The sequence below is a fragment of the Electrona antarctica genome, assembly GCF_951216825.1.
Source record: "Electrona antarctica genome assembly, chromosome: 4".
NCBI classification, from domain to species: Eukaryota; Metazoa; Chordata; class Actinopteri; order Myctophiformes; family Myctophidae; genus Electrona; species Electrona antarctica.
Genome location: NC_136809.1, coordinates 49,579,032 through 49,605,552, shown reverse-complemented (window position 1 = coordinate 49,605,552; position 26,521 = coordinate 49,579,032). Strand labels below are relative to the sequence as shown.

At 43.7% G+C, this 26,521-nt stretch overlaps 2 protein-coding genes and 1 long non-coding RNA gene across 4 annotated transcripts in view; 1 reads left to right on the top strand and 2 right to left on the bottom strand.

Annotated features, from left to right (window-relative positions):
• LOC306921578 overlaps nucleotides 1-26,521 on the top strand; it is a 566,256-nt gene that overhangs the window by 501,083 nt on the left and 38,652 nt on the right. The window lies entirely within an intron of this gene.
• LOC306922467 (uncharacterized protein) lies at nucleotides 347-5,480 on the bottom strand. 2 transcript variants are annotated; one of them, XM_079500104.1, is made up of 4 exons: nucleotides 4,846-5,480; nucleotides 4,134-4,265; nucleotides 3,537-3,649; nucleotides 347-2,382 (listed from the first exon to the last, which is right to left on the bottom strand). In XM_079500104.1, the coding sequence occupies exons 1-4, from the start codon at nucleotides 5,102-5,104 to the stop codon at nucleotides 907-909; spliced, it is 1,980 nt and encodes a 659-aa protein (XP_079356230.1). In that variant the 5' UTR covers nucleotides 5,105-5,480; the 3' UTR covers nucleotides 347-906. The 2 variants fall into 2 exon arrangements, with proteins under 2 accessions (XP_079356230.1, XP_079356229.1); XM_079500103.1 differs by having other exon boundaries at nucleotides 4,134-4,271; nucleotides 4,846-5,473.
• On the bottom strand, nucleotides 17,196-23,424 carry LOC306921813 (uncharacterized protein). The gene is made up of 5 exons (XM_079499116.1): nucleotides 22,650-23,424; nucleotides 21,454-21,591; nucleotides 21,099-21,202; nucleotides 20,600-20,675; nucleotides 17,196-19,442 (listed from the first exon to the last, which is right to left on the bottom strand). The coding sequence occupies exons 1-5, from the start codon at nucleotides 23,053-23,055 to the stop codon at nucleotides 18,565-18,567; spliced, it is 1,602 nt and encodes a 533-aa protein (XP_079355242.1). The 5' UTR covers nucleotides 23,056-23,424; the 3' UTR covers nucleotides 17,196-18,564.

Genomic DNA, 26,521 nt, shown 5'->3' with positions numbered 1-26,521 from the left:
GTGGTTAGTAGCAAACCAGAGGGAAACCAGCGGTAGCAAGGCAAGCAAGCAAGTCTCACACCGTTCACTGTTCTCTCTACTGTACTGCCTACACACATGCCGGACGGACATGATCTGTTCTGTCTGTGTTTCATGGCCGCCTCAGTCTCAATGCTTTTCCAATGGAAGTCATGTGGTTTGACATGTGTGATTGTGTGTAAGAGGCCTCTGAGTCTGAAATGCCAGTGCGATGCGACCCCCGTCTCCAGTCCTCCTCCTGTCACAAGTGAATCGCCTAGCGCAGCCCTCTTCATAATAAATACATAAAGTACATGTATACACAATCAGATTACACAAATAACAGAATTGCTATTTTTATTATAATAACACTCTTTTAAAAAAAGAAAGAAAAAATAACAAAATCGCGGAAAATCACTGAGCCCGAGGCTCGGCCCGACTAATTAGCATAATTGTTTGGGCCCGGCCCGGCCCGAAAACGTCGGGTCGGGTCGGGCCTGGTCGGGTTCGGGCAGAGTTTGAGAACTTTAATAGAGAGATCTTCGGTGTGCTACCCCATGAAAGTGCAATGCATAGAGGCAACGACGCTTCCTTTCAGGTGGTGTGGGCCCCAATATTAAATTATTTTCCTGCTGGCCAGTCAAAGTCAGGCACCAGGTCATCCAGTGTGGGGATGGTGCACTGACTCTGTGGGAGCCAATCCAAGGCACAGCTAGGAGGGGAAGGAGGCACAGACACAGCAGAGCTATCCACATTGCAGAGCTCCATAAGCTGGTACTGGACAGGAGGGTGTGTGGGGCTCAGTCCAGACAGTGGCTCCCCGCTGTCTGCACTGGGCTCCTTGCTCGAGGCCCACTTCACGAGGGCGCCCAAGTCAAAGTGCTCCTTGACCGACTCCAGCTCTTTCTGTTAGTCTCCACGAAGCAGCTGGGAGCTAGAGCGAGTCGAGCGACGAGTGACCTTGGCCAGGCTAGTTGGAGAGGCTTGAGGCCGCTTCCTCTTGCGCCCACTGACCGCCTGGCTCGGCAAATTCCGTTCCCCGCAAGTGACTTCATCAGAGTGCCCGGGGAGCTGCTGCGAGCCGGACCAGAGGTCGATCTGGACTTTGTCGACGTCGCAGCGGAAGTGGTCGACATGCTGCGGGTCAACCGTCCAGAAGCGCCCCTTTCCCGACTCGCCTTTCTCCTTCGGGAGCTTGATGAAGCCCTTGTTCACGGACAGAGTGTGCCGGATGGTGTCCATCCAGGTTGTGCTAGCGGTGCAGCGGTAGTAGGAGAAATTAACTCTGAACCACTCGTAAATAGCGGACAGTGTGAGCTTTCCCCTCTCGCTGCCCTGTATGGCCATGAAGAGCAGAGTGGAACAGGACTGGGTCGGCTTCTCATCGGCGTCCACCCCACCGGGGCAGTAGCCATGCATCACCACGACTGGTGTGGGCAGGACCGGGGGATTGCCCACGGAAGCCATGTCCCCGGCCAGAGGGGACAAAGCCACCGGGACGGAGAGAGGAGGAGGTGGTTGGTGACGGTGGCCGGACAGCGGAGGTTCCCGGCCAGGACCTCCGCCTGGCTGGGGGCCTCCGCTGTTGGCACCGACAACAAAGTCCTGGAGCCACTGCAGGCTCGCCAGACTGTCGTCCACCTCGGACAGGTGCTCATGAACCTGGATGTTTAGGCCCATGTCCTGCTCATGAACCTGGATGTTTAGTCCCATGTCCTGCTCATTCACCTGGATGTTTAGGCCCATGTCCTGCTCATTCACCTGGATGTTTAGGCCCATGTCCTGCTCATTAACCTGGTTATTTAGGCCAATGTCCTGCTCATTAACCTGGTTATTTAGGCCAATATCCTGCCCATAATCCTGGTGCTTGAGGCCCATGTCCTGCTCATGAACCTCGTTCTTGAGGCCCATGTCCTGCTCAATAACCTCTCTCTTGAGGCCCATGTCCTGCTTATTCACCTGGATGTTTAGGCCCATGTCCTGCTCATTCACCTGGTTTTTAAGGCCCATGTCCTTCTCACAATGCAGATTTTTCAGGCCCATGTCCTGCTCAGAATGATGATTCTTAAGGCCCATGTCCTGCTCTGAATGCTGGTTTTTAAGGCCCATGTCCATCTCAGAATGCTGATTTTTAAGGTCTATGACTATGTCTTGTCCATACATGTCCTGCTCATAGTCCTCTTCTATCTTCACTTCCACTTCACTTACTTCTACTTTCTGTTTATTGCAAAAAATCTCCGGATGCTCTGCCAGCTGGTGCTTCTTAAGGATATACTGCCTGTTGAAGCCTTTGTTGCATTCGGTGCAGGAGAACGCAAAACTCCCCGTGAACACGATGCACTCGTGCTGGTCCCGCTCCGAGAACTGAGACACCGTTTGTGATCCCTTAAAGAAATGAAGCGAAGAGTCATAAATGTCTTCTGGTGTTGTTATTGTTAGACACACGTATGACAAATTATGATATAATTTACGTCAGCATTTTTTCCAGTTTAGCTCTTATTTTGAAAAGCCACATTTCCAGACTTCCGGTACTGATCATAAAATAGGAAGTTGAAGGGTGTCTGGTCAGGTCCTCGGTAGCAAACGGAGTGCAGTTTAGAGCTTTATTCCCTGCCGTGGAATAAACCTTGTTTTGACCAAAAATGCCATCTGGGACAAGGAATAGGAGATACAGGCGATTGAAAGAAACAGATAGAAGGGGTGTTTATGGTGATGACGATCTAAGATGGCGCGACCCAGTGTTATGACAACAACAGCTAGCAACCCAATGCTAACGTAAGTGGCATTATGACTTGATCGATCGAATGCACTATAAAAGCGCAATTGCTGTAGGGCTACGCCAATGGCGTTACGGGTAGCATTAAATAATAGGCTTCAATTGACGTACATCTACTGTAGGTCAAGTGGTGTGAAGTGGGTTAAGCAGTGCTTCCCAAACATTTCAGGTCGAGACCGAAAACAGATATTAGACTGATATTAGATATTAATAATAACTTAAATATACAAAGAAAACACTCTGACACATTTAATTTAAACAAAATCACACCTGTGTGAAGTGAGGGGCGCTCTTATCATCATACAGCCAATCAGCTGAGCACATTCCGTGCTCATACAGACACACACAAAGCTGTGCATGGGAGGTGCTAGCACTGCTCAAAAACTTTCCAAATAGCAGAAATAGTTGATCTACAAGCTTACAGCACGTCATGAAGTGAGGTGTTGTAAGCTTGTAGATCTGCTATTTCTGAAACGATTGACGATTATGCAACAAATAATTGCGATTATCTTTATCTCAAATAATTGCTCTGCCGTCGGTGTATGAGTGTGTGTGAATGGGTGATGGCTTTGGATAAAAGCGCCAGATATGACTTAAATACTGACCGCAGTGCGTGGACGCAGTGCGTGGACGCAGTGAACCCCTAATTGCTCACAATGTGTAGGTTGGTGCCTTGCATGGTTTCCTCTGCCGTCAGTGTATGAGTGTGTGTGAATGGGTGATGGCTTTGGATAAAAGCGCCAGATATGACTTAAATACTGACCGCAGTGCGTGGACGCAATGGACGCAGTGGACGTCCGCTCGTCTTCACGTGTCCTCCGACGACAACGACGACAGCGGTGTGCATCAAAGGACCGCTCAAGTTCACATCTCTGGCTGCAATGTGTGATGATGGGGGGAAAAAAAGATAAAAGCATTTTGCTTAACTGAAAAAAGGAAGACAAAACACGATAACTAATAGATGTGGTGCCATAGGAGAGATAACATATAGTATATTGAATATAAAATAAAAGTGTTAAATAGAGCTCTGTTATTGACATTTTTCTTTGAGGGATAATGAAAACTATGTAAAAAAAACACCCAAAAAAACATTTTCTGTCAGAAATAGATATACATCCATATAGGAGAGGTATAGACTTTTGAAAGCTGACAGCAGTATTTCAATGTTTTGCGTACACTTGGTATAAAAACCTTTGTGACAAGTAGCAGCAATTTATTCAAATGTAATTGAAATAAAGTAAGTAATAACTAACTGAAAATGTATAGAGAGGGTATGCACGTGACATCATCATCATACGGTTCATACCCGGAAGTTATGCGGGAACGCCAATAAGATAAAAAGGATTAAAACTACAATAACCTTGTGAAGGACCAGGGCTTTCTGTTACGGTCGAGTCATCATATTTAACTGGTCTGAACAAAGAGAGAGCCTCTTCTCCACTCAGAACCTGTTGCACCGCAGGCAGAACCTCTGCACCCACTGCCCTTCTGTCTGAAGCTGTTATTAGAAGAAGCACACACGCACGTACACACACACACACACACACACACACACTTGAGCCTTCTCTTAGGTCAGTGTTTCAAGACGAAAGGCCTCGTGAACCATCACAGACAGGTCTGGTGCCACAGGAGCGATAAGATAACATTGAATAGAAATAGGAATAATATAAATGTGGTAAATAGAGCTGTGTTACATTGACACTTTTCTTTGAGGGAAGACTATCTTATGAATCTATATGTAAAAACAAAAAATGCAATTTCGGTCAGAAATCCATATAGGAGAGGTTACTGTAGCTTGGTGTAGACTTTTGAAAGTTGACAGCAGTATTTCAATGTTTTGCATTCACTTGGTAATTGGATTAAAGTAAGTTGCTCTGTTTAGGAACAGTCTTTCTATGTATAGCCTACCTACTGTATGACTGTGAGGTCATTTGGTGTAAACAGTGCAGATAGGGATACACATAACAAGTTGTATCATACATACTGTATCATAATATTGTATTCCTTAAGGTGGTTGACTGTTCCATTATATTTAGACATTCATTCTCCCCCTGTCACAACAGCTCACAAACCTGTCTCAGTAGCAGCAGCAGCAGCAGTAGTACTGTGTGCAGACTCAGAGAGGATGCTCTCCGTAGCAGTCGGAGGAGCAGTGTGTGCAGAGAGGATGCTCTGCTTGCTCCGCCGCTGCTCGCTCTGCAGCGCCTCGGTGGTCCTCAGAGCTTCTTCAAAGAGCCGGACCATCTCCGTGGCTGTGTGCGCCATCACCGCCTGCAGCACGCACTCCACGCGTGCACGAAACACCGCGGAGGACGAAGAACTGTCAGACATTGTTGTTCAAACCCTCAGGACAGACACAAGGACTGGAGGACAACACGTGCGCCGCGTGGGTGTGTGCCTGGTGGAACCCCTGACAGTTGTAAACAATGTCCGCTTGTTTTTACTTTTAAGGACGATGTAACGTTAGATTTGTAAGTAGTATTGACCAACCCCACGTCTGGATGGTTTTAAATCTAAACTTTAACATGCAAAGCATGAAAATGTATACAAATAACAAGAATCTAAGTTAATATATCCAGATTGTTTTGATTGTGTTTCTCTCTGGATGATCAGTCCGCCATAGCTCAGAATCAGTGTTGCCAGGTTTTGTGAGAGAAATAAGCAAAGAGGTCTGTGAAAACAATCCCAAAAAGAAGCGAGCCCTTTGCTTCGCCCTTCTTGGCTTTAGTTTAAATATGTACGTACATAGGCTATCTGAAAATAATAATTGTAAATAATCAGAAAATCCTAAACTGAAACTGTTAATAAAAATGTCAATCACACTAATAACAAACCCAACGTCGCTTATAATACGCGGAAATGCCTGGCAACAATGCTCCGCATGCCTGATCTTGATTATTTGGGCTTCGTCGTACGACCGGCGGTAACAGCGCCGATCTACAAGCCCACAAGGCGTCGCGACCTTAGAGTATATATGAAGGTCGCGACGCCTTGTGGGCTTGTAGATCGGCCATGGGACGACGAAGTATAAACCGGTCCGTTATGTGTCTCTCAGAGTGCACGGGACTGTACAGCCATCTACCGGCTGTTGAGGAGTTGCAAGTTGCAGCACAGGACAGAGATACGGTAGAAAGAAGAGAGGTAGGCTATAAGAACTCTCAGATAACGTCCATACTCAGAGAAACTTAATCTTTCTCCTCCAGGCTAGCGTGTTGGTTCTTGGTTGACTAGCCACAACTATTATATGTAGTTTTTATGTCTGTTTATTTAACTGGACTTCATTTTTTGATGAATTGAATACATAGGAACACAACACAATGTAAAGGACTTTTTGTGTTATGCTTTTGACTTAGATGTCTGACTGTACCTTAATTGTGCCGTTTTTCAATTTGTCTAATAAAGGTATTCAAACTGGATTCAAATATTCATAGAAAAGAATTACATTGGAGTATCTGTGCTTTTAATAGTAATTGATTGAAAGATGTATTAAGTTAACAGTATGCAGAATAGGTACACTAGTTAAATAGGTACGAGTTGAATATTTATACTTCACGTCACTACATTTCAAAGACAATTAGGCCTATATTGTACTTTTGACTCCACTACATTTCGAAGACAAATTTGTACTCTTCTCCACTATGTATATTTTACTTTTACTCGACTAAAACATAGATTAACATACTCCAAATCTCTCTGCCAAAATTGCAGATGGTGTAGTTCCAATTTGTCTGCTCATTTATTTTTTCCATCACTTCCAATTTCACTAGTTTATCCCTGTATCCTGTATCAGTGTATGAGTTCTTTCTTCTGATTAGATGAAATTGATATCCTCACCTGCAGTGAAAATGTATGTTGTTTGTGTGGAGAGACAAGGATACCCAATTACTTAAAAAAAAAGTTTGGAAGCCAGGAATATTGTCAGACCCATGTACAGTACTTACTCATAAAACAAAGTGGGAAAAAGCAGCATAAATAAATAAAACATGCAAGACTGGCCCAGATGCAATTTCGCATATTTTATTGACAACGCTAAGAAATGTATGACAATACATAGGAAGCCTTCTTTCCATCCTACCATTACATATTTGTTAAATTAATACACTCCTCTAGATTAAACATTCAATTCATAACATTAATAGACAGCAGGTCTTTTTGAAAATCTGGCAACCCCACATGGATTATTTTGCATCTATACCTACACAGGTTAGTAGTAAATGTCATTACTTTACATTAGTTGAACGGATATGCATTGAGTCCATCACCCCTCCTTTATACATATTATTTTTATAATATTTATTATTCTCGTTTCCAATTGCGTCTTCTCCCCAACCTCAGCACACTGCTCAGTATACTTGCATGCGTTTGTTTTTTGTCTGTTGGGCAGCTCAAAGGGGGAAAACAAAAATCTAACTAAGTGCACTGTACATATAATGTTTAACAATTGAGATGTTAGAATGTTTCCAAGACCTCCCAAGAGAACATTTTTTTGGTTTCTTGCAAATGCGACATTTCATTAACTCACTACAGCTGCCACTGGGCTCCCTTTACAGTAAAAGAGAATTTCTTATGCAACTGTAGTAAGGTATCACATTACATTTCATTTCATCGTTTTACTCACTGGACTCCCAGGAGATACCATCCCTCCGTAAATGGGAGAGATTTTAACAATGAATATATTGAAGATGACTGGCAAGAAAAGGTTTATACCTGTAACAGACTAAGAGAAACACAATATAAAATTCTTCACAGATTACACATCACACCTGTGTTACTAAACAAAATGGACCGTTCAATATCTCCTTTATGTTCGAAATGTCAAACAGATCTGGGTACCTACTATCACTACTTTTGGGAATGTAAGTGTATATCCAGGTTCTGGGGTCGGTCAAGTGGCACACGAGTTAAGCGACATTTTTAAGGTGAAAATAAAGAAGGATCCGGGAGCTTTCTTACTGGGACTCCCGTCAAAAGAAATTCCTTTGACCCATACAATTCAAATTTATTTGATAAACTTCTACTTTCAGCCCGGAAATGCATTCTGATAAACTGTACAAATGTGGTATAGAGAGATCTTCGGTGTGCTACCCCATGAAAGTGCAATGCATAGAGGCAACGACGCTTCCTTTCAGGTGGTGTGGGCCCCAATATTAAATTATTTTCCTGCTGAAATTTCTCAGATCCTTCTAAAGGCCCAATGCCCCATTGATTGGACAGACCTAGGATAGGAAAAAAGAAAAAAAAGAAAAAGTATGTCTACATGTGAATGGGCTCGGGGCAAGTGCAATACTGTGGCTGTCTTGGTTTGCTATACTTTTTGCTTGCTTCTTTTTGTTTTGCTTCGTACGGTATGGAGTGGATGATGGCGTAGATCAGGCACATTGAATGAGACAAAGCCTAATTTTGCATGTGTGATGATGACCTCCGTCTACTAGTAGGACTCTACAGAATATACCCAGTGTGTAGTCACCAAGTCAGTGTGTGATGATGATGATGACCTGTCTGGTAGGTGTGGGATCTCTCCATCCAGATGAGCTCTAAGCACAGTGTCTTTCAGCCATCAACCTTGAGAGAACTGGGAGGAGCCTGGACATTGGAGCACAACAGACAGAGGAAGAAAAAAGTATGGTTAAGTGCAGTGTTGTTTTCATCGACTAAAACGAAAAATGTTCGACGACTAGCTTTTTCCACTGATGAAAACTAAACGGAAAATAAGCTATGCTGACTAAGACTAAATATACTGACAATTTCGTCAACGAAATAACTAGACAATTAGTTGCATGCTGAAAATAGCAGATCTACAAGCTCACAACGCGTCACGCTGCGACGCGTTGTGGGCTTGTAATTTTCAGCAAGTGTAAAGACGGCATCAAGGCCCGCCAAAATACTAAATCAACTGTAGATTTAGTCGACTAAAACTAGACTAACACAAAACATTCCAGGTGACTATTCAGTATGACAAAAATACATCTCATCAGTACTGCTAGACTCCCAAGTGCAGAATTCCAAGGCACAGGGGGCTCCATTTTCGTCCATGCTAAACCCCTTATCCCTAAACTACTTTGCCTTATTTTACTATTTTGAAAAACACATTTGAATGGTTAAAATAGCCAATAGCCGGCTAGTTGAACTATTCAAAACTTATTTTGAATGACATGAGTTTAAATAATAGTCCTTACATTCAACGCTCCATCTTTGATGGTTTCTTTTGGGTCCAGGAGGTTCCATTTCATGCTCAAGGCTTCCTAGGTGGGGATACTAGCATGGTTGTGTTGTTGTGGCTGGCATCTCCTTGGATGTCTAGACTTGAGTGCTTTGATTTTGTGATGATTTCTGTAACACGCTTGTTTTGAATGAATTATTGGATTGTTCTTAGTCTGTATCCCTACCCTTGTGAGCCGTCTGGCATGGTTGGAACATGCCAGTTTAGCCCTCTGGGTCACAGGAATAACACAAGCTCCTCCACCGCGACAAGGTGACAATCCATGGGAGGAGACCCAATTTAGTCGTTGCAAATTCCCAATTGCCCCCAAGTATCCTAGAGTCCCCGTTGCTGCCACCTCCACTCACATGTGGAGGTATAAACTACTACATGCATCAAGGTTATTATAGGTAAATGAAATGAAGAAAAAACTAGAACCCTTTCATCTCTCAGCCCTGGCAAATACACCATGACCATATTACAATAAAAAAAACGAAAACTAATGTAGCACCGGCCGAGAGGCGAACCCAGGATTTCTGGGATCGTAGGTGTGTATGTTATCAGTCGGGTAAAGAGCCAGGCTCGCTAGTGAGCTGCAATGTAACGACCTATATCTACAGTCTTACCCTGAGCATCTCCCCCTCAGTAAGGACTAACAAAGGCACCTACCGGTAGTCAGTCGGCATAATTTTTTTTTTAAACTAGCAAGCCAACCTTAAAAACGAATTAAAAGTAAACCGAGTCTTCAACAAGGCAGCGTTATCCAGTCAGCATAAAAAAATGTAAAACCTAACAAGCCAAATTTTAAAACGAATTAAAACTAAACCGAGTCATCAACAAGGCAGCGTTATGCAGTCAGCATTAAAAATAAATAAAATACAAAATCTAGCAAACCCACTTTAAAAACTAATTACAACTAAACTGAAAAGAAGTCAAAACTAAATACAAACCAAGTATGCAAGTAAAACTAAACTGAGTGATCAACAAGGCAGCGTTATCCAGTCAGCATTAAAAAAGAACAAAAGATCTAGCAAACCCACTTTAAAAACGAATTACAACTAAACAGAAAATAAGTCAAAAGTAAATACAAACCAATTAAGTATTCATAACTATAATAACCTTGATATGCATCTGCAGTGCAGCAAAAAGGACATGATCACTTGATCCTCACCAGCTTCCCACCCGCAAACACGGCCAATTGTGTTTGCTGGAGCGCCCAGCCAAGCTGAAGGCACCGCTGCTGCTACTGGGTATTGAACCCAGGCATCTGCGGTGGTGGGGAAGCGTTTTGCCTCACCACACCCAGACGACCCATAATGTTGTGTCTGCGTGATATACTGTATATGAATACTGTATACACACAAACACCAACACACAATATAGATATACAGTATAGACATAAGGAAATTGATTGATTTATATTCTTGTATATGTAAAAAAACAAAACAAAAAAAACAGTTTGTTGTTTTTTACATTGTACCATTACATCATCTTTTACTACCATTCTAATGACTATTTGATGTTAAACTCTATGAAGTAACAGAATAAAGTAATGTGCTTTACTGCTCACCTCAGGTTATTTAAAACAAACACACAGTACAGCCTATGCCTACAGTAGTCGTCCCCCTTTCTGGAAGCGCGTCCACGCGCACCAGGAGCAGTCAGGAGTGAGGCTCGACTGACCAAAATCGACTGGGGGGACCTCCACCTCGGGGAAACTCCTGTGTGGTACAGACAGAAAATATTTTTTTTCGTTGTTTGCATTAGTCGCCCCCTCTTTCTGGAAGCGCGTCCACACGCACCAGGAGCGGTCAGGAGCAAGGCTCGACTGACCAACATCGACTGGGGGGACCTCCACCTCCAGTTCGGGGAAACTCCTGTGTGGTACAGACAGACGGACAGTATATTTTTTCGTTGTCGTTTGCATTAGTCACCCCCCTTTCTGGAAGCGCGTCCACGTGCACCAGGAGCGGTCAGGAGTGAGGCTCGACTGACAAACATCGACTGGGGGGGACCTCCACCTCCAGTTCGGGGAAACTCCTGTGTGGTACAGACAGACAATATATTTTTTCGTTGTCGTTTGCATTAGTCGCCCCCCTTTCTGGAAGCGCGTCCACGCGCACCAGGAGCGGTCAGGAGCGAGGCTCGACTGACCAACATCGACTGGGGGGACCGCGACCTCGGGGAAACTCCTGTGTGGTACAGACAGAATATTTTTTTTTCGTTGTAGTTTGCATTAGTCGCCCCCCTTTCTGGAAGCGCATCCACGCGCACCAGGAGCGGTCAGGAGCAAGGCTCGACTGACCAACATCGACTGGGGGGACCTCCACCTCCAGTTCGGGGAAACTCCTGTGTGAGACAGACAGTAATTTCTTCGTTGTTTGCATTAGTCGCCCCCCTTTCTGGAAGCGCTTCCACGCGCACCAGGAGCAGTCAGGAGCGAGGCTCGACTGACAAAACATCAACTGGGGGACCTCCACCTCCAGTCGGGAGAAACACCTGCGTGGTCCACGATAGACAGACGTACAAGTGTATGTATGTAGGTTCTTACTTACCTGTTTAAGCCATTTAGGCCCAACGTTGAAATTAAAAAAAATGTCTTCAAAATCCTGACAGTTCTCATAAAAAACCTTATGTTTCTGTATCAGTGGTGCTCAATATTTCATGTCAAGGACCCCAGAAATTATATGTAATATGCCTCCGCCCCCATCTGAAAATATGTTGTTCCAGGGACCTCCCCATAAGCAAAGATTTGAGCTAAAATGTTCACTCTGTAATAATATATATTGAAAGATTTGAGGCACATTTTCACGATTTTTCAAAAATAGCTAAAGTATAACATAATGCTTTAAAACACCAAAAGGGGTTCCCGCCCAAAATGGGTTAAGCTAACTTAAACTTAGCAGCAGTGGGCCCCCAGAGGCGAGGTGCGCAGGCCCACCGGTGTGTGGACAAGCACTGGTTGTCCGCCAACCCAATCCTATCATGACACGCTGACCTCAGCAGGACATCAAGGAGGAAACTCCAGCAAGCCTCAACACAACTAGCCAGGGTCGTATGGGCCGAACCTCCATAAGCAATCAGGGACTCCTCCCTGATGTTCACGGCAGGTCCTTCTCTTAGAAGATGGGACTCAGCAGCTCCCCACCGTCCAGATTCAGCTCCCCGGGGAAGAGAGAATCGAGGCAGAACATCGGGTCGAAGTTCACCATCTGATCCTCCTCTGTGGGGACGGAGCTAAGTGGCTCCCCGCTGTCGTGGCTCCACTCCTCGCTCTCGACTGAATCGAGGACGGCGTCCCAGTCAAAGTCAGGCACCAGGTCATCCAGTGTGGGGATGGTGCACTGACTCTGTGGGAGCCAATCCAAGGCACAGCTAGGAGGGTAAGGAGGCACAGACACAGCAGAGCTATCCACATTGCAGAGCTCCATAAGCTGGTACTGTGGGGCTCAGTCCAGACAGTGGCTCCCCGCTGTCTGCACTCCTTGCTCGAGGCCCACTTCACGAGGGCGCCCAAGTCAAAGTGCTCCTTGACCGACTCCAGCTCTTTCTGTTAGTCTCCACGAAGCAGCTGGGAGCTAGAGCGAGTCGAGCGACGAGTGACCTTGGCCAGGCTAGTTGGAGAGGCTTGTGGCCGCTTCCTCTTGCGCCCACTGACCGCCTGGCTCGGCAAATTCCGTTCCGCGCAAGTGACTTCATCAGAGTGCCCGGGGAGCTGCTGCGAGCCGGACCAGAGGTCGATCTGGACTTTGTCGACGTCGCAGCGGAAGTGGTCGACATGCTGCGGGTCAACCGTCCAGAAGCGCCCCTTTCCCGACTCGCCTTTCTCCTTCGGGAGCTTGATGAAGCCCTTGTTCACGGACAGAGTGTGCCGGATGGTGTCCATCCAGGTTGTGCTAGCGGTGCAGCGGTAGTAGGAGAAATTCACTCTGAACCACTCGTAAATAGCGGACAGTGTGAGCTTTCCCCTCTCGCTGCCCTGTATGGCCATGAAGAGCAGCGTGGAACAGGACTGGGTCGGCTTCTCATCGGCGTCCACCCCACCGGGGCAGTGGCCATGCATCACCACGACTGGTGTGGGCAGGACCGGGGGATTGCCCACGGACGCCATGTCCCCGGCCAGAGGGGACAAAGCCACCGGGACGGAGAGAGGAGGAGGTGGTTGGTGACGGTGGCCGGACAGCGGAGGTTCCCGGCCAGGACCTCCGCCTGGCTGGGGGCCTCCGCTGTTGGCACCGACAACAAAGTCCTGGAGCCACTGCAGGTTCGCCAGACGGCACAGTGCAGAGGTAGCATGGCTTTCCTCTGAAACACTGTGTGTGTGTGTGTGTGTGTGTGTGTGTGTGTGTGTGTGTGTGTGTGTGTGTGTGTGTGTGTGTGTGTGTGTGTGTGTGTGTGTGTGTGTGTGGGCCTACTGGACTGGTGTCTGCTAGGTCCTCCTTATTCCTTTACCTGTGGAGAGAATGAAGAGAATGAAAGGTCAGTAAAAAGTAAACACGCATAGCTCTAAGAAGATGACAACACAATGCTGGCCTCATTGGAAAACGCATAACATAAAAGTCCTTGTGAATTAAAGGACTAGTTGCCAGTTACTTTTCAAATGTAGACAAAACACTAAAATATTTTAAAATAAAATACTTATATAGTACTAATACTTTACAAGTAAAATGCCTGTATTCCAAATGTTACTCGAGTAAAAGTACAAGCAACAAAATATACTTATTACCAAAGTAAACGTAAAAGTGCTCCACTTTCAAAAATAGCAGATATACAAGCTCACAACTATTTTTGAATAACCAAAATATGAAGTAGCTACTTCTTCCACCACTGAAAGCTGTATTGTGTAAATGTGGTGGACTAAACAACACCACCAGGTTTGACTCTGTTAATAAACATAGTAAACAACATTGGTTTACAACATCAACGTTAATATATATGAAGTCCACACTATGGTCGCATATTATTTTCTGTGGGTCACTAATGTAACATAATAACGTGATGCAACATGGCGGCCGGTGCACTTGACTCACAGCCCCCTTAAACCTCCGGCCCGCAGTACCACCGTGCCGCTTGGCATAAAGGAAGATATCTACAAACTAACAAGTAACAGTTGTTGTTTAGCTTGATTTCGTACGACAATATGCGGCAAACGTTCTATTTAAAGCTTAACTACCGTCTGCATCCTGGCAGTGGTAAACGTTGGATACAGAATGATGACCGCCCGTTAACGCATTTTAAAATAAACAAAACTCACCCCCAAATCAAAGTAAAATAAAAACAGTTCTACAAAGCTTAGCTTAGATCTGGTCTTTTTGACGAGCGACAGGACACAGGATAACTTGAGGGATTTCAACGATAACGACAAGTTAAGGCTTTCAGTCATATGAAAACAACTTTCAACAAGTTGAAACAATAAGTTGTGAAATAATAACAACGGTGGATGACAAATTACAATGAAAGCAGGCAGTAAATCGTGTGAAACGGTTTCTCTGGCGGAGCTCTGAAAATGCACGACTAATTCCAACAAGAGTCTGAAGCGCACTGAAGCAAGTTAGTTTGAACACCTAAGGATGCTCGAGTCACCGGACCGTTCCCTATTGGTCCCCCGCTAGCTGCCTTCCTATTGGCCCGCTGCTAGCCGGGCGCCGTTCCTATTGGTCCGCTCAGCTTTGATGCCGCTGATCTAGCCTGGTTAATAAACCAGACCGAATCAGCCGTTGGCAAAAAAAAATTGCCTACCAGCGGATTACGGTCTGGCGAGGCTCAGTAGCACGCCTCTTTCCTACAGCAGAGAACAGGTCGGACCAATCGGGACACGGTATGCAATATGGGCGGGCTTTGGTACAGTGACGTTCAATGCTTGAGACTTTTGACTGACAGTAGCTCTGACCAATTGCGTCAAAGAGAAAATGTTTGAACCCGCCCCCCGGGAAATGAAATCCAAGTGGAGCCAGCCCAGCAGGGCCGGATCTACCATATGGGCACTTTGGGCACGTGCCCAGGGGCCCTTGGGCACCAGGGGCCCCTAAAAAAAAACAAGAAAAAAAAACATTTTTTTTCTTTCTTTTTTTTTAAGCTCCACAGAACATTTCCCTGCTAATCCGAATGAAATAAATGGTGTCTAAAAAGATTAGTGTTTTATTGTTGGTGAAAAGGGCAGCTGAAAAGTGCAATTGTGTGTAAAGCAGCAACAATGCGCTAGATTGGCTGTCACTCTTGGGGGTAGGCGACTGGAAATAGGCCAATATAACGGCATAAAACTGCCCCAAAACGACTCCGAAACAGCAAAAATGTTGCGCACGCGTGAAGGGGGGCCCTTCAAGCTTCAGTGCCCAGGGGCCCTCAGAGGTGTTAATCCGGCCCTGCAGCCCAGACTAATATACCGCGACAGTGTTGTGTGATATTAGTCTGGCTTATTAGCCAGGCTACCGCTGATCCACCTGCCAACTTTTTCAAAAGAAAGTGTATTTTTACAGGATTTTTTTTATTTTCTGAAAAGAGGACAGCTGTCTGACAGAAAAACATATTTGTCCAGCTTAATCATGCATTATTCAAAAATGTCCATGTAACAGCACAGAACAAAAAAAACATCGCTAGGATGCAACTGGGATGTATCCTCAGTGATGTATCCCAAGGTGATCGGGGTTTCGGGTCTTCCAACATCATACCCCTCACTCGGGTGACCCAGCCGGGGTGATCAAGTCCCAACTTACGCCCCAGTAGCTACCCTCGATCAGTCCCTTAGGGAAAAACCAGGGACACATAATATATAGCCTACTGTAGGTACTCTCATAGGGTAGTGTACTCTGCTCTCACGAAAAACATGCAGCAGTAATCCTGGTCTCTAAACTACCTCCCTACCTCCTCAAAGGGCACCTACGGACGGCTGCAATTCGAAACTGACCCCTGTAAAACCTGAATCCCCCACCCACCCCCTTTTTCCCTTCTCTATGATGATTTTCTTATGATGTTTTTGGCTATATAGAAGTGTATATACTTTATGGTGTTGTCCACAATTAACAGTTTTGTATTGAGTTGTGCTTTAAATGTACTGTAATTCTCCAATCTGTTAATAAATCAATCAATCAATCAATCAATCAATCCCCCTGGTCTGCTGATGGAGGGGAAAGGAACTGGTTGGAATAACATGTTCCGTCCTACCGGGGAAACTCCCCCCATGTCAGGTGAAAAGATCATGCATAGAAGGAACTCAAGGAAGCATGAGGTCTGTCTGTTGCTCTCCCCAGTTTGGCAGAGGAAGTGTAGAGCTCAGGATTACATTATAAGGTCATTGACACTGGGTGAAAAAATGGGTTACAAAATCGTGGGATAAAAATTATAAAAAAGATGATAATTATGATACCGTTATAGAGGGTATGCGCGTGACATCATCACCATACCCAGATGTGGGAATTGATTGATTGAATAGTTTATTTAACAGTATGTACAAACAGCAACAGAGAACAGTCAAACACTGCATTTCGGCCCTATATGCAATCAACTCGATGAGTTGAACTCATCGACATGAAAGGGATGAAAGGGAAGGTGTACAAGACAGTGGTGAGACCAGCTATGTTGTATGGTTTAGACTAGAGACAGACAGACAGCTATGTTGTATGGTTTAGAGACAGACAGCTATGTTGTATGGTTTAGAGACAGACATACAGCTATGCTGTATGGTTTAGAGACAGACAGACAGCTATGTTGTACTATGGTTTAGAGACAGACAGACAGCTATGTTGTATGGTTTAGAGACAGACAGACAGCTATGTTGTATGGTTTAGAGACAGACAGACAGCTATGTTGTATGGTTTAGAGACAGACAGACAGCTATGTTGTATGGTTTAGAGACAGACAGACAGCTATGTTGTATGGTTTAGAGACAGACAGACAGCTATGTTGTATGGTTTAGAGACAGACAGACAGCTATGTTGTATGGTTTCTTTCAACTTTAGAGACAGTCACACTGAGGAAAAGACAGGCAGCAGAGCTGGAGGTAGCAGAGACTACAATGTTGAGGTTCTCTCTGGGAGTAAAAAGGATGGATAGGATCAGGAACGAGTACATCAGAGGGACAGCACGTCAGATGTTTTGGAGGACCACCGGTGGTCCCCGGACCACTGGTTGAAAAACACTGCTCTATGTTAAAGAAATAAAGGAGAAAAAAGTAACCAAAATCTGTTGAAATGGCAGTCCAAAATGGATGTATAAACCAGTGCTTGCTCACAATTCAATCTTGACATTTATTTGCCGAATAAAAGCCGGAGAAGAAAAATCATAGTTGCCAGATAACCTATGTTAGGCATTCATGTTCCTGAAAACAAAACAAAAAAGCAAAACAGAACAAATCAAAACCTTGAGTAATTCCAAAAGTAAATTCAACAAATCATTTATCCAAATAAACATATAATGATAATATATGTAATATAATGTACTAGAGAATGCATTAAACCTTCCTCATACAATTAAGACAAAATAGCTGCAAAATATATCACTCGTCTAAATAGCCAGTTTCAAATGCCTATCATTAGCAACAGCCGTCATATCAGGGTTCATTTTTCTCTTATTTCAAACGTAGTTCTGAAAAAGGCAATCTCCAGTAGAAAGAAATATGACTGTTATCTCCCATATCGTCGGGCTCGTGCGATGGAATGTTCTGATTTGAGAGAAGTGATGGTACTTGTATGTATCTCTACGCCATAGTCTTGACTTCAACCTATTGATGTTCTGGAACATCCTACATGCATTGTTATTGTCTCCACCAGGCCGAAGGCATGGGGAGAGAGTATGTTTTGCACTCAGTCCGTGTGTGTGTCCGTCCGTCCTTCCTTCCTTCCGTCAGTCTGTTACCAGCTAATCTCCGGCACCGTTAACCCGATCGATGCCAAACTTTGCACACACACTCCCTGGATGCCAACGATCAACCTCTGCCCCACATTTTCCAGAACGGCCTGTTATAGCGCCACCATGAGGCAGCTTTTAAAATGTTTTACCTAAAACTGCACCGATCTGCGTGAAACGTTGCATGCACACTCCCTAGAGTCCAAGGACAAACCTTTCACCTGCATTTTCCGCATCTGCCTTTTATAGCGCCACCAGGAGGCCGACTTTTGTAAAACACATTTTTGGATATTACTCCTCCAGATTCTGTCCAAAAATCTCACAAATCGTTACACAGTATCTCTAGGTCATGTGCTCAAGTTGGATCTGTCCGATATTTCATATTCCATCCTAATTGGCTATAATTGGCTTTCACAGTTTGCAAGATTGCCCCGTTTAGAACTAAAGCCTCAAATCATGAACTCAGCATGCAATTTACGTGAAATCTTTCACACATTTTCTTACTAGGCTGAGGAATATATCCCACCCTTTTCACATTGGCTTGTTATAGCGCCACCAACAGGTTGATTTTTGCAAAACACATTTTTGTGCAACAAACATGCCTCAAATCATCCAATTGCCATCAATACAAAGGCGTATGAAGAAATGTCACCCTTTTCACATTGGCCTATTATAGCACCACCAGGAGGCCACAACCTGACCTGCCCTGGTGGAGACCTGTGCCCCGAGGGGCACTTTTTCTAGTTCCAGATTAAAATGCCTGCTTTCTGGCAGATTCATGAAGCCCATGCTGCTCACCCTCATGACCCATAATATCTAGCTCATGAACCTCGTTCTTGAGGCTCATGTCCTGCTCATTCACCTGGATGTTTAGGTCAATGTCCTGCTCATTAACCTGTTTTTTAAGGCCCATGTCCTTCTCACAATGCTGTTTTGTAAGGCCCATGTGCTGCTCAGAATGCTGGTTTTTAAGGTCTATATCTTGCCCATACATGTCCTGCTCATACTCCTCTTCTATCTTCACTTCGACTTCATCTACTTCTACTTGTACTTTCTGTTTATTGCTAAAAATCTCTGGATGCTCTGCCAGCTGGTGCTTCTTAAGGATATACTGCCTGTTGAAGCCTTTGTTGCATTCGGTGCAGGAGAACGCAAAACCTCCCGTGAACACGGTGCACTCGTGCTGGTCCCGCTCCAAATGCTTCTCAAACATCTTCCCGCAGTCGGAGCACCAGTATCTTTTGTTGATGTGTTGGCTGTGTTCGTGGGCGACGCAGCTCTTTTCGTAAACAAACGTCTTGTCGCAGAAAGTGCAGCTGTATTTCGTTCCACTGTGGTTTTTCTCGTGTTGGGTCAAACTCGACCATCTGTTAAACTCCATGCCACAGTAACTGCACGTGCAAACCAAGACACCTTGGCACTCCTTTTGGTGTTGGGACGGTCCGTAGTAATAGCGCTTCTTGCACACGTGACATTTGGTGCCCTTTTTGCTGGCTTTCAGTTTCAATATCGGCCTCTGTTTAGGTGTGTTCTGCTTCCGCCTCTTTCTAGGCCTGTAGGAGGAATTGTCATCCTCTCCTAACTCTTCAGCAGTGTGGTATCTGTGTTCTGGTTCCACGTCATCATAACCTGCAACACAAAGTCATTTAAAATTTTACCTGCATGGCAGGAGGGATCATGTAAGGGATCAATAAAATATGTTTTTCTCTGTAGGCATATACAGTACGAGAGCCCAAGTAGGTAAAGGCGTAAAAAGATGAATACGTTTATCCCTAATTTATCACTAATTTATCCCTAATCTCAGCATGTCATAATAGGCAGATATTTACCAAAAATCACACCTGTGTGAAGTGAGGGGCGCTAATATATTAAAGTCTAACTCATGTTGATTAGGTGATGTAATGGTGATGTAAAACAAACAGTGCCAACACAAACATTAAACGCCATTAACAATAAAGAGACCATATGACATAATGAGGCACATTATGACGTAAATTTTCCCTTCATTGTCAATGGCGTTTACAAAACAAACATTTAACTAAAGACAAACATTAAACCTGTGTATAGGAGGGGCCCCTCAAAAACAGACAATCTAATGTGTCACTCATATTGCAGCGGGTTGTGAGCTCATAAATTGGCTATTTTTGGGCAAAACACAGGAAAATAGGAGGGGACTAAGTGGAAAACCCCTGGTGGTCAAACAGATGAACTGGTTATGCTTTTGACCTTCTGTTGATATCAATGTGTCACATCAACAGTGAGTCTCAAAATAACAGTAATGCACGATTACTCATTGTTGATGATTAATTGTCACACAAATATATAACATTGGTGTTTTTGTTTCTGGCGTTATAAATTGGAACATTATGAATGAGTTTGCCTTTTAGGCCTTTTAATTAAAAAAAAGGTGCACAGGGCAGATATGAAAAATAACTGAAATATACCAAGAAATTATGAATGTTATACTGATCTGCTATTTCTGCATTTTGTATGTATGAACATCTTTCAACATGGAAACGATTATGACAAAATAATTGTGTTTACCTCAAATGCTTACGATTAGACGATTATGTAATAGTTGTGACAACCCTATGGTCATGTTATCGCATGTATTTTTAGTCCCACTGGAGACAGAATGACAATGTCAGTTTTTTCACCGCTTTGGTCTCAAGCAACAGAAACTACTGGCTGAACTGCCACGTAATTTTCCGCTTCCTGGATGATTGATCCCCATTGATTTTGCTGACCAAATGGCCTTTTTTCTCTAGCGCCACCATTAGACTGACCTTCAAAATCATCGTCCATGGCGTCTTCCTCCGTTTTAACAGCCGCCGCCGAGAACTGAGACACCGTTTGTGATCCCTTTAAGAAATGAAGCAGAGTCATAAATGTCTTCTGGTGTTGTTAGACACACTATCTGGTAGATACAAAATACAATATATAAAAATAGTAAAAAGGTGCTCCTGGATCAATCGGGATAAGACATCTATTGAAAAAAGGCGTAGATCCGGGCACACAAAAGTTAAAAAGGAGAAGAATCTTTATTAAATCTACAAGCGCATAACGCTAGAGCAGCCTGATGAGAACCGTGAGGTTCCGATCCCGGGCTCCCCCAGAGTTAATGTCGAAGTGTCCTTGAGGAAGACTCTGAACCCCTAATTCCTCCACGATGTGTATAGGTTGGTGCCTTGCATGGTTTCCTCTGCCGTCGGTGTATGAGTGTGCGTGAATGGGTGATGGCTTTGGATAAAAGCGCCAGATATGACAGATAACTTAAATACTGACCACAGTGCGTGGACGCAGTGGACGCAGTGAAGGTCTGCTCCTCTTCACGTGTCCTCCGACGACAGCGGTGTGCGACAAAGGACCGCTCAAGTTCACATCTCTGCCTGCAATGTGTGATGATGGGGAGAGAAAAAGGATTTTACTTTTAAAGAAAGAAATAACACGATAACTAACTGAAAATGTATAGAGAGGGTATGCGCATGACATCATCATCATACACGGAAGATATGCGTGAACGCCAATAAGATAAAAAACCAAGCATTATTATGAAAATTAAAAAAAACGGATTAAAATTAAGTCAAAACAGAATAATAATTAAAAAAAATAACAATGAACATTTTAAAACTATATTAACCTTGCGAAGGACCAGGGCTTTCTGTTACGGTCGAGTCATCATCTTTAACTGGTCTGAACAAAGAGAGAGCCTCTTCTCCACTCAGAACCTGTTGCACCGCAGGCAGAACCTCTGCACCCACTGCCCTTCTGTCTGAAGCTGTTATTAGAACACACACACACACGCACGCACACGCACACGCACACACAATGAGTCTTGAGCCTTCTCTTAGGTCAGTGTTTCAAGACGAAAGCCCTCGTGAACCATCACAGACAGGTCTTGTACTTGTTTCAATCAACAACAATGTAGGTAATGGAATGCTAAACTACGTAGACGTACAATACATCATCAATTGAGTCACTCTGGGAACCATGCCAACTACTAATAATAATAATACAACTTTATTTATAGAGCACCTTTCATGACATGTAGTCAGAGGATGTTAATAAAACCTGGGAATACATTTCTTACCAAGAATTTCTTCACCAATGTGTTGGTAAGGGTGTCTAGTGTCTACTAACATATTCAACTTTCAGCAGCTGTCAAACATTCCCTAGGGTGGTTGAATAGAAACCAATGTGGGATATGTTAGTAGACAGACACCTTTACAAACACATTGGCGAAGAAAATTCTTGGTAAGAAATGTATTCGCAGGCATTATTCTGATAATATTCCCTGACTAATGAAATGCAGCTCAAAAAGTGCTTTACAGACCAATAAAAAAAACAGTTTTGAACTGTTGAACAGCATTTTGAATTATTAACAACACAGACCCAAAACTAAATAATATTTTGTTGTTACTACATGCTGTATTGATGTAGTGCCACAGGAGCGATAACATATATTGAATATAAATAGGAATAAAATAAAAGTGTAAATAGAGCTGTGTTACACTGACACTTTTCTTTAAGGGAAGACAATCTTATGAAACTATATGTAACATTTCTGTCAGAAATAGTTAGGCTATACATCCATATAGGAGAGGTTAGCTTGGTAGGCCTATAGACTTTGTGAAAGTTGACAGCAGTATTTCAATGTTTTGCATTCACTTGGTAATTGAATTAAAGTAAGTTGCTCTGTTTAGGAACAGCATTTCTATGACTATGAGGTCATTTGGTTTAAAGTGCAGGGATACACATATGAGTTGTATATAAGGTGGTTGACTGTTCTATTAGATTTAGACATTCATTCTCCTCCTGTCACAACAGCTCACAAACCTGTCTCAGTAGCAGTGTGTGCAGACTCTGCAGACTCAGAGAGGATGCTCTCAGCAGCAGCAGCAGCAGTAGTAGTGTGTGCAGACTCTGCAGACTCAGAGAGGATGCTCTCAGTAGCAGTAGCAGTAGTAAGAGTAGAAGCAGTAGTGTGTGCAGACTCAGACTCAGAGAGGATGCTCTCAGTCTCAGTACCAGTAGTGTGTGCAGACTCTGCAGAGACAGAGGGGATGCTCTCATTCAACAGCTTGCTGCTCCGCCGCTGCTCGCTCTGCAGCGCCTCGGTGGTCCTCAGAGCTTCTTCAAAGAGCCGGACCATCTCCGTGGCGGTGTGCGCCATCACCGCCTGCAGCACGCACTCCACGCGTGCACGAAACACCGCGGAGGACGAAGAAGAACTATCAGACATATTTTTTTCAAACCTTCAGAAACACACAAAACACGCGTGTGTGGTGTGCAACTGTGCATGTGGTGGCGCTTTTTAAGCACGATTTAACGTTAGATTTGTAAAGTAGTATTCACCAACCCCACCTATGGATGGTTTTAAATCTAAACGTTAACATACAAAGCACGAAAATTATAATAATAACAGGAATCTAAGTTTATATATCCAGATAGTTTTGATTATGTTTCTCTCTGGATGATCAGTCCGCCATTGCTCCGAATCAGTGTTGCCAGGTTTCGTGAGAGAAATAAGCAACGAGGTCTGTGAAAACAAGCCAAAAAAAGAAGCGAGCCCTTGGCCTTCACCCTGGCTACACCTTGGATTTTAGTAGGCTATCTGAAAAATGTGGAATGTTTTGTAAACATTTTAAGGGGTGACATAGGGGTCCCACTCCCTTCCTGTTTGTTTTCAGATGGATGTCCGTATTATATAGACATTCATTAATTTGGCTGTCCTTGTCTTGAAAATGAAACCCTGTTTAAACATTAGGAAACAAGACCCCCCCCCCCCTTTCCTTGAACTGCTAGGCTAAATGTTTTGACTCTCGTAGATGTATAATGTATTTATCGATTCTGACACTTTCATTCCGAATCGATAAATACATCTACGCGAGTAAAGAGTTTAACATTTTGCCTACACCTATCCCATCCTACAAATGTCAAATTGTCAATCACAGAAATAACAAACCCAACGTCGCTTATAATCCGCGGACATGGCAACACTGCTTCGCACGCCTGATCATTAGGCTTCGTCGTACCACCGGCGGTAACAGCGCCGATCTACAAGCCCACAACGCGTTGCCCACGCCACGCCCTGTGGGCTTGTAGAGTGGCCATGTACCGGCCGCGGGACACCGTCGTACGACGCCTGTATTGTGTGTAAATGGCGGCTCACAAACCGAGTGCACGGGACTGTACAGCCATCTACCGGCGTGTTGAGGAGTTGCAACACAGGACAGAGATACAGAAAGAAGAGAGACAACAAGACCGTTTAGACTCAGAGGGTATGCGCATGACATCATACAAACTAAACATACCCGGATATTATACAGGAATTGATTGATTGATTGATTGATTGATTGATTGATTGATTGATTGATTGAATAGTTTATTAGACAGAATGTATAAACAGCAAGTACATATAGTCAAACACTTCCTATGGATGCAATCCACTCATAGACATGACATGAACAATAACAACACAATTCAATATTATCACAGGTAAAAAACAACCAAAAATCTAATCATCACAGGAAAAATGTAAAACACTGGATTAACAAATAACAAGGAGGGGAAAAGGGAAGGGATGGTGGTAATTTCCTCTCCCTTGGGCCTGCTGAGAGGTGGATTGTCAGGCCTGTTTTAGGCTATTTTCACTACATCTTAAAAATAATCACTAGTATCTATGTTTGATTGATTGAAAAATGTATTAACAGTTTGCAGAATTACAGTACATTTCAAGCACAAACTCAATACAATACAATCCAATACAGTCCATCCAGGTATAGGGGTAAGTACTAAGTTGTATATGCCAGTGGTTCCCAAAGTGGGGTCATTGAGGGAGTTCCAGGGGGTCCCCAGCTATATGATAGTTTGGAACCAAATGGACCCTTATGGGTCTGTAACTCTGAGAGTACAACTACAAATCGATCCAAATGGACCCATTTGTACACTCAGAGTTAAATTAACATTGATTAACATTGATTTTACAACATAAATTGGGGGTCCCAGAGATAGAAATACCATTAAATGGAGCGTCCGTAGACTAATGCATGTCAAACAGGGGGTCCTTGAAATTAAATGGGTTGAGGATCTCTGCTAAAAATCTTCTCTTATGGGGGTAGGCATATATTTTCAAATGGGGTTCCGCAGGCTAATGAGTGTCAATTTGGGGGTCCTTGACATGAAAAAGTTTGGGAACCACTGGTATATGCAATGGGTGCAGTACAAGTGGCTAGCACTGTGATGTGAGAGGAGTGGTTTTCAACCAGTGGTCCGGGGACCACCAGTGCATGGTCCTTAATTGAGGGGGTTCCAGGTGGTCCCCAGCTAAATTATGTGATGGAGAGTTGGTAACCAAATGGACCCTTATAGATCTTTAACTCTTGAGAGCAGAACATTTCTGTTTTGTGCTATGTCAAATGTGTGTGTATGTGTTGCATACAAGGCCGCTGGGTCGCAAGACAAATTTCAGTGCAAAATAGTACTATCGTATCATGAAACCAAATTAGTCCATATGTTTCAATAAAGAAGTGTTTTAACTTTTGATCCTGTCTGTGACTGATTCTGTTGGATGTTCCCAATGTGCGGTATAGTACTCTGTGGTATAGTGAGGGAGCACATACCGGAATACACTCAATGTAAACAGGAAGTGAACGGGGGTTGGGGTTGGGGGGGGGGGGGGGCCTTGAGGTGTTATCATGAATCCCACCAATGTTCTCTGTGTGTGTGTGTGTGTGTGTGTGTGTGTGTGTGTGTGTGTGTGTGTGTGTGTGTGTGTGTGTGTGTGTGTGTGTGTGTGTGTGTGTGTGGGGCTGTCTGCCTTGTTATGATAAGTTCCGTATGCGACCCCCCACTTGATATAAAAGTCGTGATAGTTCTGAATACTAGCACACGTCCACACTCCACAGCTCTCTGCAGCAACAGCATCTCTAGATTCACTATCATCCTGTGACCTGGACGTTCATAATTATCCAGGTAATATCATTTTTTTCTTCCTACGTGAGATGTCATTTTATAATATTTTTTGAAAAGATCTCTGTTATGTCTATAAACTTTTATTTGTTAAAAGTGATTATTTGAAGTTGGTCAACTGTATCTTTGGTCAACTTCAGCCGATAATGCAGTCTAATCAACCTGTGGGTCACCAGATGACAGTGAAAGTGACAGTTTAAGGACTTTCAATACCTTTTTTTATACAAAACATTGTGAAAATAGCCGATCTATATCGGTGGGGGGATCCCAAGTTAATATGATTATTTTGGAGGGTTGAAAAGGTTGAGAACCATCTAGATGCTAATGGCCAGGCTATTTTATTATTTTTATTTTATTTTTAAATTGTGCTTTCACTTTGGTCTGCTCTTGCCTACTGATCAAAGGCATAATAACAGGATCATTATTCAAATATATTGATGGGGGGGGTAGAAATTAAATTTCTGTTTGCCATTTTGGCTTCGTAATGAAAAAGTGCACAGGGCAGGTATGCCAAATAACTGAAATATACTGGCATTTTTATAAAATGTATAGGCCTACCATTAAAAATGTAAAAATAGTGTGACGTGTTGTAAGCTTGTAGATCTGATATTTCTGCTTTTTAAATGTATGAACATCTTTCCACATGGAAACGGTTATGTCAAAATAATTGTCATGATCTCAAATAATTGAGACGATTTAGACGATTATATGTAGCACTTGTGACAACCCTGATGTTG